This window comes from Capra hircus, chromosome 11 (assembly GCF_001704415.2).
Source record: "Capra hircus breed San Clemente chromosome 11, ASM170441v1, whole genome shotgun sequence".
In the NCBI taxonomy this organism is placed as follows: domain Eukaryota; kingdom Metazoa; phylum Chordata; class Mammalia; order Artiodactyla; family Bovidae; genus Capra; species Capra hircus.
This window is the reverse complement of record NC_030818.1, coordinates 37,548,468-37,563,486: the sequence shown is the minus strand read 5'-3', so window position 1 is coordinate 37,563,486 and position 15,019 is coordinate 37,548,468. Positions and strand designations below refer to the sequence as shown.

Sequence of the window (15,019 nt, the reverse complement as noted above, 5' to 3'; positions counted from 1 at the left end):
CATTTTCATGTTATGCTAGCACATTTGGTTGTTAATAAACTATTAATATCTGCCTTCTTTAATCTTCCCTATCTCTTGGAAGGGTCTAGTTTGGCAAAAGATGAAAGTACCAACTTGCATCCCTGAGTGCTTAGCACCGGAGAACAAGTACCAAATTCTGTTTAAAATCAGAGGTAGAGGATTCAGCCTAGAGAACCATGCCTGAATCAAAGCAAGGAGACCTGAGGCTTGTGTTACAAGAATTGAGGGTAGGTTCCAGAGAGAGCCAAGGACTTAATAAGCAAAGACGATCAAGGCTAGGAAGAGTGAGTTTCAGGAGATATGGATGAATTATAGAGGCAGCCGGACTCTGGAAAGTGACTGGCCTTTGTGTTCCTCGTGGTGTTTTGTGCAAATAGTGTATGTCCTGTGAGTGGGAGCTGAGGTGGAATGAGTGCCATTCCTTTTCTTCCTCATAGTTCTGTACCTGGGAAATACGGCTCTGTTTTGGAGGAGTTAAGGGAAGCCTTAATATGGAGACTGAAGCTTGAATGCCTAGAGGTCAGGAAGGTCATATGAGAGTTAGGTGGATTGGCTTTAAGAGAATAAGGAATCATGGGGACTGTGGTGAAATGAAGAACAAATCCAATTTAAAGCTCCAGCTGACTACTGCCATTAAAGGAATGGGAGTTCCATGTTGGTAGATTCTTCAGAATTTTCAGGAGAAGCTAAAAATGCGAGCTTTGAGTGAAATTTCCTAAATCTCTAAATATTTTGCTGGCCAACCAAAACTATTCTACCTCTAGCATACCAGCTTGCCTCCTTTACTCTAATACATTTTCTGTGCATTCTCAAAACTTCATGAGTGTCTTTCTGAAGTCTGTTTCTTCTAGTGAACCCATGGGAGCTGGTAGCAGGTAACAGTGAAGTGTTTAGCTTGAAAGACCATAAATTAATGGTCTTCACTTTATTGAAAATTGCTGGGCAGCAGTCTTGATTTTGGTGGATAGGTAGTTTGGTCATGTCAGAAAGATGACCAGTATCTTCCACTCAGAAATCCTCTTCTGGTGCTTGGCGTTGATCAGTTATCTCCTTATACCATTTTTTTTTTCTTTTGGCCATACCACTTTTGCGATCTCAGTTTCCCTACCCAGGACTGAACCTGGGCCACAGCAGTGAAAGCACAAGTCCTAACCACTGGGCCAATGGGGAACTCCCCTCCTTATACCGTTTCTTGATAGACCAGATGTCTTTCTGCATTATTTTTTTCTAGGTATTTTCTAGCCATAGTGGAGTATACTATAGACTAGATATGTAGCAGGGGTAGAAAGCGTAATTGTATCTTTCAGAGGAACTTGTGGATTGGTCATATTTATTCCTTATATCACTTGACGCCTTCTGAAATTCTCATGAGTTGGCAACTATAGATAATTTTTAATGTTTTTGTTTTTTAACTTCTTTAAAGTGTTTCTTAGTTATTATTGCTTTTTCATTTGAGTAATTCCTACACAAGGTTAACCAGAGAAAAAGAAAGAAAAAGTAAAAAACCAATAAGCAGAGTATACAATGAAGTCAGGTCCCTCTCGTTTTAGAACCTACTTACCCTTTCTTTCTCTATAGTTTTCTTCTTTCCTCCTCTGTAGGTTTCTATTTTTTTCCATTATCGTTCCAGAGATATTATGTACATAAACATCATTTTAAACCATGAATATAAGATGTGAAGGGTTTTCTACAATTGTACTTGACATCTTGGGGATAGAAATGCAGTTTGGTAATTGAGATTATTGATCAACAAGAGCAGATGGGTTAGAAAAACAGGGAGATACAGGGAGTCCAGGATTTTAAGGTCTGAATGAAGTCAGAGACTAGATTTAGAGATAGTGAGGGATGATATGTAATTGTATTTAAGAGATTCAGAGTTGGGATAGTTAGACCTGCTATTGGTTTTAACTGACCTCATATAATGTATGTGTTAATTCCTGAGTAGAGCAAAAAATGTTTTTTTCTCATATTTAAGCATACAGAATTGTAATGATTCACAAAGATCATATATTCAGTAACCATGAACTATCTTTAATATCCAGGCATATTGTATATAAGTGCAAGCTCAAATTTGTAAAATTTTAGATTTCTAATTGCCCATCATTCATTAAAAAAATTATAATGCTATTTGCAAGGCTTTTGATCTATAGTCTTCTAGAAAAAAATTCAGTGCCATAGACAGAAAAAATCCTGTTTCAGGTAATAGAGTATGTCACTGCATACAAATCCATTCTTACTTCAATCAAGAAAGAATATGACACATTTATTGAGACAATAAAGAAAGGCCAAAGAACTGCATTTTATCTTCATGGAAAACTTAAAGTTTTGGCAGGAGAGCCCACAGCGTTGGTATACCACAGGAAAAGAATAGCCCAACTTCAAGCGAAGTAAGTATATTTGTAAGTAGCCCAAAAGGTGATAATTGCTACTTGGTTTATTAACTAGCCATTGTAATTATAACTAATGATTCTTCGTCATCTTCAACTTTGATTTTATTTTAAAGCCATGTTTTTATGTTACCCTTCCTATTGAAATTACTGTATTTTTACTTGAAAAATAATATTAATTCACTTTGAGAAATTTATAGTATCTCTTAGGATAATTGGAGGCACATTGTAGTATCGTAAAATGAAGGATGCAGATAATTGCTCCAGGTAATTTCTTGCATGGAAGGTTTAATGGTACAATTTCATGATTACCATCTGAAATAGAGCACTTAATCTTGTGATGCAAAAAAGTAAGTAACCTACTGGGAGATGATAAAACTCTCACTCTTTTTGAACAGTCTCAGATTTTCAGTGTTCCATTTGGTAATTGATGGGTAAATTGTTCTTATAGATAATTTCAAGTCAACCAGGAAAATTATGTGACATGTAACCTCCATTTTTGGTAATGTAGCTGGCTAGAGGTTGGGATCACTTCTTGTTGGGAGAAAATGCTACATAAAACAGTAAAAAAAAAAAAAAAATTGTGAAAGGGACAGGAGGCTGATAAGATAGTAACAGAAATATTAGGGCAAAATCAGAAGACAAAAGATAGAGGAGCACTAAAGCTTCTTTGGAATCAAGATTCCTGGGAGAAATATCAGTAACCTCAGATAAGCAGATGACACCACCCTTATGGCAGAAAGTGAAGAGGAACTAAAAAGCCTCTTGATGAAAGTGAAAGAGGAGAGTGAAAAAGTTGGCTTAAAGCTCAACATTCAGAAAACGAAGATCATGGCATCTGGTCCCATCACTTCATGGCAAATACATGGGGAAACAGTGTCAGACTTTATTTTTCTGGGCTCCAAAATCACTGCAGATGGTGACTGCAGCCATGAAATTAAAAGATGCTTACTCCTTGGAAGGAAAGTTATGACCAACCTAGATAGTATATTCAAAAGCAGAGACATTACCTTGTCAACAAAGGTCCGTCTAGTCAAGGCTATGGTTTTTGAAGTCATTATGTATGGATATGAGAGTTGGACTGTGAAGAAAGCTGTGCACCAAAGAATTGATGCTTTTGAACGGTGGTGTTGGAGAAGACTCTTGAGAGTCCCTTGGACTGCAAGGAGATCCAACCAGTCCATCCTAAAGGAGACCAGTCCTGGGTGTTCTTTGGAAGGAGTGATGCTAAAGCTGAAACTCCAGTACTTTGGCCACCTCATGAGAAGAGTTGACACACTGGAAAAGACCCTGATGCTGGGAGGGATTGGAGGCAGGAGGAGAAGGGGACGGCAGAGGATGAGATGGCTGGATGGCATCACGGACTCGATGGATGTGAGTCTGAGTGAACTCCGGGAGTTGCTGATGGACAGGGAGGCCTGGCGTGCTGTAATTCATGGGGTCTCAAAGAGTCGGACACAACTGAGCAACTGAACTGAACTGAATAATATTGGACTTCTGAGGTCCAGAATTATGAAAGGACAGATTTCTGTTGTTTTAAGCCACCAAGTTTGTGGTATTTTGTTATAGCAGCCACAGGAAACTAATATGATTACTTAACAAAAATGATTTTTAAATTGCAAAGGTAATTTTCAGCTAAAGGGAATGGACTTAATACTTTGTGGCCAGATTATTGTATTTAACATTTACAAATTTCCAGTAAGGTTACAAATCATAGTCAGTATAAGATTTTATTGATACTTTGAAAGAGAATGGTTTCTCACCTATGAGATTAGTTAACTTCTTGCCATTGTTTGGTAAACTTATACCCACATTCATGGTACAAAATGATGATTAGCCAAATTAAAGTGATAATTTAACCTGTTTTACTTTGAATGATATGATTAAATAATTAGTTGAAAGAAACATATTTAAAAAGCCTTTCTGATTTTCAGGATGGGACTTATTGAAAATAATTCCTCAAAGATTCAATTGCAGATAAATGAAATGAAACAAGTCAGGGCAAAATATAACACAAAAGAAGAACAATATTGTACTTTCTGCAAAGATCCTTTAAAACCTATTCCAGGTACAGTATTTTGTTTAAAATATTTGTGAGAAATTCCAATTGTTTCCTTAGCATGTGGAATCTTCCCAGACCAGGGATCAAACCTGTGTCCCCTACATTACCTGGCAGATTCTTAACCATTGGACCACCAGTGAATTCCCTTCATTAAGTCTTCAGTGATGATTTGTTTAAAACTTCCAGCCATTTAGAAATGTATGCTAATGTTCAGTAATCTACGAGTTCATACAGCCATCTCTTAATTATTTCTTAACATAGTCAACCATCTGACCTATTTTATTAATACTAAGACTTGCTCTTTGAGCACAAGCATCCCACACACGACTTGTCTTGTTCTATTTGTTCCCTTTCCCTTAGGCATGACTCTCCAAGAATCTGTCAGTTTAGATGCTCTCACTAAATATTTGAAACATCTTGAAGGTAAATACGCAGAAATTGAAGAACTTATGTCCAAAAAATATGTACCTATTCAGAGGAAGGCAGATTTAGATGAGGAAATGACTGTGGTATTAGAACGGCGAGATTCAACTGAAAATCTGAACAATGAATTACAGTTTAGGTATGAAAGTTGCATCTATGTTTTAAAAGTTTGAAGCTTTTATTTGTATTGATTTTAATATTCCACTATTTGATTTTAGGTTCAGTATGTCATTAACGTTTTTGTATCTTTATAGTCATCAAAGACTGCAGATTATTTCACAAGCACTTACTTTGTGGGTAAAATCTGATATGAGCAGATCATTTCAAGACATCGTGAAGAACATCCAGAAAAGTAAAGATTTACACGGTAGATGATCTGTATTTTTTAAGTATCATATATAATGGAAAACATTTTGTTTCCCCTTGAAAACTAAAGAATAGGGATTTTCCTAGGCTGAGTTCTAAAAATATAAAAATGTACTTACTTTTGTTAGGGCTCTGTTACCCTATGGGCTTCTTCCTTCAGCAGTTGGCAGATAATCTGTGAAGAGTACACTTGGTTAGCCAGGGAGAGAATACCTGAAAATGTACCTGAAAATAAGGAAGCAAGAGATGGGGAGGCCATTCAGTTTAGGAAGAGGTTGGTACTATTAGAACTATAGCATTAGATTGTTGGTATTAAACATTTATGTTTGTTGTTTATATTGATTGATAACCTTAAATATCATCTGATGATGCTGTTAATATTTACAGATAAACAAGGCATTGTTGAAGAGCTACTTGAAGAAGACCCAAGCAAGGCGAAAGAAGCTGAAATTTTGCTGTACTTCATTGAAAGGCAAATATTTAAAAGCTTTGATCTTCCTTAAGCTATTATAGCATTTATTTAATACTTGCTTAAATGCTTACTCAATATTTAGCATTTTTAGCATCTTTTTGAAATATTAGCATCTTTTTGAGCTGTAGTCTCTAGCTTTTGTATTTTTTAAATGCTACTCTAGTAGACAAATTAGAAAATAAACAGGAATTTTTAGAATATAGATTCTTTATGAAAATAAATACCAGATTGATGGTCTCAGAGATTTTATGGAAGATATAGCTGGACTATAATGTTGTTTTATTTATATTTTTCTTGTATTCCCTAACCATTGACCTGATCTTACTAAATGTTTCTGAGAACGTCTTCTTATACTTGTTTATTTATTTTGCTTGTGTTAGTTAGGTGTTTGTTGCTGTGTGTCGGCTTTCTCTAGTTGCAGAGAGCTGGGGTTACTCTTCGTTGTGATGCACAGGCTTCTCATTCCCATGGCTTCTCTTGTTGTGCAGCACAGGCTCTAGGGCACTTGGGCTTGAGCACTGGCACTTCACCAGTTGTGGTATGTTGACCCAGGTGGCCCTCGACATGTTTGATCCTCCTAGATCAGGGATCCAACTCATGTCCGTAGGTGGATTCTTAACCACTGGACCACCAGGGAAGCCCAGGAACATCTTCTTGAATCAGATTATCCAAGCCAATTTAGTCCTTCTTTTCCTCATTGTATCCTGTGACATATTAGGAAGGCATATTTCTCTCTAATATGTATTAAATTATTATATATGTATAGTAAAGGCTTAAAGAGATCTGACTTTATTCTTTTTTTTAATTTTTAAATTGGAGGATAATTGCTTTACAATGTTGGGCTGGTTTCTGCTATAAAACAATGTGAATCAGCTATAAATGTATATTTGTCCCTTCCCTCTTGAACCTCCTTCCCACCCCCATAAGACTTTATTCTTTAAGAGGTTAATTCATAGACTATGAGGCCAATCTGTAATGAACATATGTAGTATTCCTAGTCTTCTATGTTAAACAGTTTTCTCTTGTTGATTTGCTTGTTGATATGATATAAAGAAGGAGAAGGCAATGGCAACCCACTCTAGTACTCTTGCCTGGAAAATCCCATGGACGGAGGAACCTGGTAGGCTGCAGTCCACGGGGTCGCACAGAGTTGGACCTGATTGAAGCGACTTAGCAGCAGTAGCAGTATGATATAAAAAAGGGGTAAAGATCATTTTGAGGGGCCCCAAAGCCTGGATTGTTTCCTCATACTCTATGCTTCTCTAAGTCTACCAGCTTCCAATATGAGAGAAAAACCCTGAGGATAAAAGTTTTATGTATTTTGCTTAATATTATTTCAGTGTTTTTCCTCCTCTGAGGTTCCACATTCATTTGCAACACTCTTTAAATGCTGTTTGGCGTAGTTTTATTAATAGTGAGGTAAGGGTTGAACTGGAGACATTTTGCCCTAGGAAGAGGAGTGGAAGCCTAAGTTATCTGAACTATTATCTTTTCTTCTTTCATTTAGTCTCACATTCAGTTGGGAGTCTGGTTACTGGTGGAACAACTTATGCTTCCGAATACCAAGGACTCCTTGATTTTAGCTTTGGCAGCCTTTGAGTTCAATTAATATTTACCCTACATTGAGCCTCTAAGCAGATTGCCCTTCTTTTTCCTCTGGTTCCCGTTTTCTTCTGGAGATGATATGAGAAAAAAAAAATCTGAGCTCATTATAAATTCAGTGAAGTTCTTTCCATTTCCTATGGATTGTTCTAGGTACTGAAGAATAAGGTACATAATCAGGTTCAAGTCACCTGGCAGGTGAGAATCTTCTTCTGAAGCTACAAAAAATAATATTAGGGAAGGGAGTGAAAGAATATTTTAGAGAGTGAATGAATCTAGTTATAGTTTATTAGAGGTGTTGTTTGTATTACTATACTACTATGTTTAATATGTATTAGATATTTCTAATCAGTTTTCTTTACTTTTTTTGTATACTGTTATATAATGAAATGCAATGACTGTAGGTTCAATGAATTAATCTCACTTGGGGAATATGAAAAGGCAGTTTATTTTGCAGTGAATGGTCCTAGAAGAATTCTTCAAAATATTGGGACAGTGAACAAATTTAAGGGTAAGCATTTCTCTCTGAATCTTACATGTATATGCTAATCATACTTTTCTTTTTCCCCCTGATAGAATGGGATGAATATTGAACTGGAAAATAAGATTCAGGCTCCAGCCCTATATCTATCATTTACTCAGTTTCCTTACCTATAAGATTAAGGAATTTGATTAGGTTTTCCAAATTAAGTTATGAAATATTTCAAGTGTACAGAAAAGTATGAATAACAGCAAAGATTGAGGGCAAGAGAAGAAGGGAGCAACAGAGGAAGAGACTGTTGGATGGCATCACCGACTCAACGGATATGAGTTTGAGCAAACTCTGGGGAATAGCGAAGGACAGGGAAGCCTGGCGTGCTGCAATTCATGGGGTCACAAAGAATCAGAAACAGCTTAGCGACTGAACAATAACAATTCACTACCAAGCTTAAAAATGTGAATATTTTGTCAGGTTTGCTCCACTTCCTTTAAAAGCAGCTTTGTTGTAGCGAGTCAACATACATACAATAAACTGTACATTGTTAAAGTATAGAGTTTGTTAGGTTTTGACATATGTATCCTCCAAAAGTTCCCTCTTTGTCCTCAGTGATCCCTCTCTAAATCAAATCCCTTAATGATTATACAGTGGAAGTGACAAATAGATTCAAGGGATTAGATCTGATAGAGTGCCTGAAGAGCTACGGATGGAGGTTCGTGACATTGTACAGGAGGCAGTGATCAAGACCATCCCCAAGAAAAAGAAGTGCACAAAGGCAAAGTAGTTGTCTGAGGCCTTACAAATAGCTGTGAAAAGAAGAGAAGGTAAGGTGAAGCCGCTCAGTCGTGTCCGACTCTTTGCGACCCCGTGGACTGTAACCTACTAGGCTTTTCCGTCCATGGGATTCTCCAGGCAAGAATACTGGAGTGGATTGCCATTTCCTTCTCCAGGGGATCTTCCCTACCCAGGGATTGAACCCGGGTCTCCCGCATTGGAGGCAGACGCTTTAACCTAAAGGCAAAGGAGAAGAGGAAAGGTATATCCATTTGAATGCAGAGCTCCAAAGAATAGCAAGGAGAGATAAGAAAACCTTTCTCAGTGATCAGTGCAAAGAAATAGAGGAAAACAATAGAGTGGGAAAGACTAGAGATCTCTTCAAGAAAATTAGAGATACCAAGGGAATGTTTCATGCGAAGATGGGCACAATAAAGGACAGAAATGTTATGGACCTAACAGAAGCAAAAGATATTAAGAAGAAATGGCAAGAATACACAGAAGAACTATACAAAAGAGGTCTTCATGACCCAGATAACCACGATGGTGTGATCACTCACCTAGAGCCAGACATTCTGGAATGTGAAGTCAAGTGGGGCTTAGGAAGCTTCACTACGAACAAAGCTAGTGGAGGTTATGGAATCCTAGTTGAGCTTTTTCAAATCCTAAAAGATGATGGTGTGAAAGTGCTGCACTCAATATGCCAGCAAATTTGGAAAACTCAACAGTGGCCACAGAACTGGAAAAGGTCAATTTCATTCCAGTCTCTAAGAAAGGCAATGCCAGAGAATGTTCAAAGTACCGCACAATTGCACTCATCTTACACGCTAGCAAATTAATGCTCAAAATTCTCCAAGCCAGGCTTTAACAGTACGTGAAACGTGAACTTCCAGATGTTCCAGCTAGATTTAGAAAAGGCAGAGGAACCAGAGATCAAATTCCCAATATCCTTTGGATCATCGAAAAAGCAAGAGAGTTCAAGAAAAACACCTACTGACTTTGTGGATCACAACAAACTGTGGAAAATTCTGAAAGAGATGGGCATACCAGACCACCTGACCTGCCTCCTGAGAAATCTGTATGCAGATCAAGAAGCAACAGGTAGAACTGGACATGAAACAACAGACTAGTTCCAAATTGAGAAAGGGGTAGGTCAAGGCAGTATATTGTCACCATGCTTATTTAACTTACATGTAGAGTACATCGTGGGAAATGCCGGGCTGGATGAAGCACAAGCTGGAAACAAGATTGCCGGGAGAAATATCAATAACCTCAGATATGCAGATGACACCACCCTTATGGTAGAAAATGAAGAAGAACTAAAGAGCCTCTTGATGAAAGAGGAGAGTGAAAAATCTGGCTTAATACTCAACATTCAAAAAATTAAGATCATGGCATCCGGTACTATCACTTCATGGCATACAGAAAGCTAGTTCAGTTCAGTTCAGTTCAGTCGCTCAGTCGTGTCCAACTCTTTGAGACCCCATGAATCGCAGCACGCCAGGCCTCCCTGTCCATCACCAACTCCCAGAGTTCACTCAGACTCACGTCCATTGAGTCAGTGATGCCATCCAGCCATCTCATCCTCGGCCGTCCCCTTCTCCTCCTGCCCCTAATCCCTCCCAGCAGCAAAGTCTTTTCCAGTGAGTCAGCTCTTCACATGAAGTGGCCAAAGTACTGGAGTTTCAGCTTTAGCATCATTGCTTCCAAATAAATCCCAGGGCTGATCTCCTTCAGAATTGACTGGTTGGATCTCCTTGCAGTCCAAGGGACTCTCAAGAGTCTTTTCCAGCACCATGGTTCAAAAGCATCAATTCTTCAGCGCTCAGCCTTCTTCACAGTCCAACTCTCACATCCATACATGACTACTGGAAAAACCATAGCCTTGACTAGACGGACCTTAGTCGGCAAAGTAATGTCTCTGCTTTTGAATATGCTATCTAGGTTGCTCATAACTTTTCTTCCAAGAAGTTAGCGTCTTTTAATTTCATGGCTGCAGTGACCATCTGCAGTGATTTTGGAAGAAATGAACTGTAGTGTTGGAGAAGACTATTGAGAGTCCTTTGGACTGCGAGGAGATCCAACTGGTCCATCCTGAAGGAAATCAGTCCTGAATATTCACTGAAAGGACTGATGCTGAAGCTGAACCTCCAATACTGTGGCCACCTGTTGCCCAAAACTGACTCATTGGAAAAAGCCCTGATGCTGGGAAAGATTGAAGGTGGGAGGAGAAGGGACGACAGAGGATGAGATGGTTGGATGGCATCACCGACTCAATGGATATGAATTTGAGCATGCTCCAGGAGTTCGTGAAGGACAGGGAAGCCTGGTGTTCTGCAGTCCATGGGGTCGCAAAGAGTCGGACATGACTGAGTGACTGAACTGAACTGATCCCTCTTTCCCGCTACTCCCCTTCCTGCCACTGGTCTCCCTCACATGGCTTCTCTCCAGCCCCCAGGCAACTACTTACCTGCTATCAATCACCAAAGAGTAGTTTTCATTTACTAGAATTTCATATAAATGAATTATAATGTAGGTATCCTTTTTTATTTTTTTAATCTACTAAACCCCAAACAGGAACTGCTTATCTAACTGGAATAATCAGTCTTGGTTCAATTCTTTATAAGAGACTTCTAATATTCCTAGAAATAAGTTGTTCTAATGCTCAATTTTAAAATTACTTGTTACACAGTATACCACAAACCATAATCTGAAATCACAGAGCAACATAAAAATAAAGACTGAAAAACAAAAAAAACAAAACCAAAAAGTACAAGTGTAAAATTCTTTTGTTTATATTTTCAAGTTTATTTCAGAAACAGTGAGAAAATTAATTTCTGTTGTTTTTTTAAAGGCACCCAGTATGTGGTGATTTGTTACAGGAACTCTAGGAAACTAATACAGTGTATGTATGTGCAGTGCATGGGGGGTGCATATAGCTTCCACAAATGCTTCCAGAGATGTTCATCTTGCTCATTTCACGCCACACTTGGGACCTTTCCTGCCATACTACATAAGTATGCAGTTATCTTTGGAGATGGCTAATGTAATAGTATTCATGCACTCTCCAAATTCAGTTGAAAATAGAGGCTACTAATTTACTGTTCCCTTGGGCAGGAGAAATTGTCTTGAAATCATTGACAGCCTTTTTAGGGTGGTGATCCACTGTTGTTTTTCTCCACTTTTGCCCTATTCTATAAGACAGCCAAATGCACTACAAGAAATTTAGTAGGTATGCTTTTTTGACTGATTTCTTGCACTGAGCATAATTATTTTGGAATTCATCCATGTTATTGCATCTATCAATAATTTATTCTTTTTCATTGCTGAGTAGTGTTCTATTCTGTGACTAGAAATGCTTTATCAGATATTTTCTACCAATTTGTGGCTTGTCTTTTCATTTTCGTAACAGTGTCTTTCTAAGAGTAGAAGTCATTCATTATGTTGAAATCTAATTTATGATTTTTTTTTATAGATTGAGAATTTAGTATAGTACCTAAGAAATCTATGTCTACTCTGCAGAGATTTTTCTTCTATTTTTCCCCCTAAGGATTTTATAATTTTAGGTTTACAGTTAGGTCTGTGATCCAGTTTGGGTTAATTTTTATATATGATGTGAGGTATGAGTTAAGGTTTTTCTTTTCAAAGTTTATTTTTGCTAATAGCTATCTAGTTACTCCAGGATAATTTATTTAAAAAGACTTTCTCCACTCGTTTACCTTTGTACCTTTGTGACAATCAACTGATTGTCTATTCTGTTCATTGATCTGTTTATCTTGAAGTTTGTACTACACTGTCTTGATTAATGTAACTTTATAGTAAGTCTTGAAATTAGATTGTGTTAGTCTTCAAACTCTGTTCTTCTTTATCAAATTTGGTGTGGCTATGTTAGGTCTTTTATATTTCTGTTTAAATTTTTGAAGTCAGCTTGTAAATTTCTTAGAAAAAAAAAAAGATCTACTAGGAATTGCTTTGAATCTATAATATAACATGGGGAGAATAGACAGTGAACAATACTGAATTTTATGACCCAGTGAACCCATAAACGTGGTCTATCTCTCCATTTTTGTTTTTAGGGTTTTAAAAAAATTAGCAGTGTTTTATAGGTTATAGTGTTCTGTTTTTTGTGTTTTTTTTTTTTTTAACATTGAAATGTTCGATTTTTACTCAGAAATTTTGAGACATCTTGCAAGTAACCAGGAACTCTTTCTTTGGATGTGCTTTTAACTTAGTATAAGTTAAAAGTGATAAAAATTTTTAAGTGATATTGGTATAGTCCTGAGTTTCTTTCTCTTCTCCCTTTGTATTAGTCTACTCAAATTATGGATTGCAAGTTTCAGTAAAAATCAGTGCTTGCAATTAATGCTTAAATAGTATATAATTACCAGTGAAATTGAAAAACAGCCAGCTTTTATTCATTTACTAGGTATGTGGATCTTACTCTAAGAAATTCACCAAAACTAGATTGGTGATAACTTACTGAGTGTTTCGTAGAATCACAAAATATTAAGTAAGACACTAAGTGAGATCCTAGTTCCCTGACCAGGGATTGAACCTGGGCCCACAGCAGTGAAAGCACTAAGACCTAACCACTGGACTACCAGGGAATTCCCATCTTTCACCTCCTTCTGGAGGCTCTGAATAGATTTCCATTCCATGCTGCTCTCATAACTTTAAAGTCAGCAATCTTTGGCATTCCTTGACTTGTAGACCCATCTCTCTAATCTCTGCCTTGGTTTTCACATAGCATATGCAATTTAGTCATTGTTGTTGTTCAGTTGCTAAGTCATATCCAACTCTTTGAAACCCCATGGACTGCAGCACAACTGACTTCCCTGTCCATTATCCAAAATATAAAGTTTAATCCACAAGCATTAGTTAAAAATTACAAATGTTGATATATAACTTTGGATTAAAATTTTTAGAAAATGATATGAGATGAAAATAAGAATGTGAAGTAAGAAAAAGTAAATTATTACTTAAAAATATTTGACCGAAAACCTTTTCTTCTCTTTGTAGCTATTGGAAAAATTAGAGGAAAACCTTCCCCATTACTCTTATTTTTTGAGGCTGTCTTTAGCATAAGTCATGCTTTTAGACATCCTGTTGATGCAGTGCTAACTCTGGAAGGAATCAAGTGTGGATTGTCTGAAAAACGTTTAGATTTAGTCATCAACTGGGTCACCCAAGAAAGGTAAGCAAAGTTATGCTTTTAACTTAATTTTGAAATTTGCTTGATAAAGCATTTATCAAGCATTTGCTTGATAAAACATAAAAAGTTCTCAAAATTTTAATGGTTTTCTTGTCAGGACATTATTTGAGCATTTATTTCAGATCTCTATTGCAATTTATCCAAAAGTATTTACTAAGCATTCATGGATGAAGTAATAGGGCCTAGTCACAATGAGCTCAGGTCAGGAGTTGCCTCAAGGCAATTGGCAAGATGATTTGTGACCAGTTATTGGAGCATGGAAGTTAATCAGTAAGGATAGAAAAGGGTTGATCAGTATCATGCTGCTCAGAGGGATAACTTTATTTCAGACAGGCTATGGATACATGTAAAGGATAAGCCCAGGAGAAAACTTAAAGCAGGAGGGACGTGAACCAAGGTAACATTTAAAAGAACATACAAACCAGCAAGCACAGGCAGGAGGTGGCTTCTTGGAGTTGAGTCTTGGCACAAATTGGCAGACTTGTACCAGGGTGGCCTTGGATTGGGTTCCCTGGAACCAAGGCCTAAGATGGGAATTTGGGTGTTCATGAAGGATGGCTTCTCAAGAAAAACCTGTAAGGGACTGAGTGAAGCAGAATAGGGAAATGGAAAGAGCCAAGCAAGGATGTGACCTCAGGTAAGTATTGACCTTATTTACAGAGGGATGCCTCTGAAGCATAAAGCACATCACAGAGCTGTTCCCACTTGACAGAAGGGGCCAGGCTTCCATGCTTCTCCGTCAGTCAAGGGCTGTGGGCTGCCTGGATAGGGTAGGAATACATAACTTTCTGGCCATAGCGGCTCCCACTAGCCCTGGGTAATCCCTTATGGAAGGCAAGCACCTGTGAGCCACTGGGAGCCAATACCTAGAGCAGTTGGGGAAGGGTATGCTGACTCAGTAAGGAGGATTTGGGCAGGACACCAAAACAGCATCTGCCTTAGTCAACCATTTGCATAATACAGATCTCTCTGCTTTTCACGTTAAGTTCACTCCATCCAGGCACAGCTCCTCTAGGATTCTGTGGTCATAATTCTCAGGGAAACTTATAAGAGGAAGGTGAGCAGGATGAATTATAACCCTTGTTACCAAGTCCTAGGGCTGTAATTTGCTTTTTTACAGCTTTATTGAAATATAGTTTATAAATAATAACCTATATGTATTTAAAGTGTACCATTTGATGAGTTGTTTAAAAACAGCATTATGGAGATATAATTGATACAC

The 15,019-nt window shown here is 37.7% G+C and overlaps 1 protein-coding gene and 1 non-coding gene across 7 annotated transcripts in view; one reads left to right on the top strand and one right to left on the bottom strand.

The window, feature by feature from the left end:
- The window catches only part of CLHC1 (clathrin heavy chain linker domain containing 1), a 35,676-nt gene that overhangs the window by 6,053 nt on the left and 14,604 nt on the right, over positions 1-15,019 (top strand). For 5 of the 6 annotated variants that reach the window (XM_018055258.1, XM_018055257.1, XM_005686611.3 and 2 more), the window contains exons 3-9: positions 2,221-2,408; positions 4,343-4,476; positions 4,831-5,032; positions 5,148-5,260; positions 5,647-5,731; positions 7,738-7,844; positions 13,605-13,779. In XM_018055258.1, coding sequence (XP_017910747.1) covers positions 2,221-2,408; positions 4,343-4,476; positions 4,831-5,032; positions 5,148-5,260; positions 5,647-5,731; positions 7,738-7,844; positions 13,605-13,779 — 1,004 coding nt within the window. The remainder of the gene's footprint in view (positions 1-2,220; positions 2,409-4,342; positions 4,477-4,830; positions 5,033-5,147; positions 5,261-5,646; positions 5,732-7,737; positions 7,845-13,604; positions 13,780-15,019) is intronic. The other variant, XM_013967657.2, reaches the window with a different exon arrangement.
- On the bottom strand, positions 13,120-13,192 carry TRNAE-UUC. Its single transcript has one exon. It is a non-coding gene; the product is annotated as a tRNA-Glu (tRNA).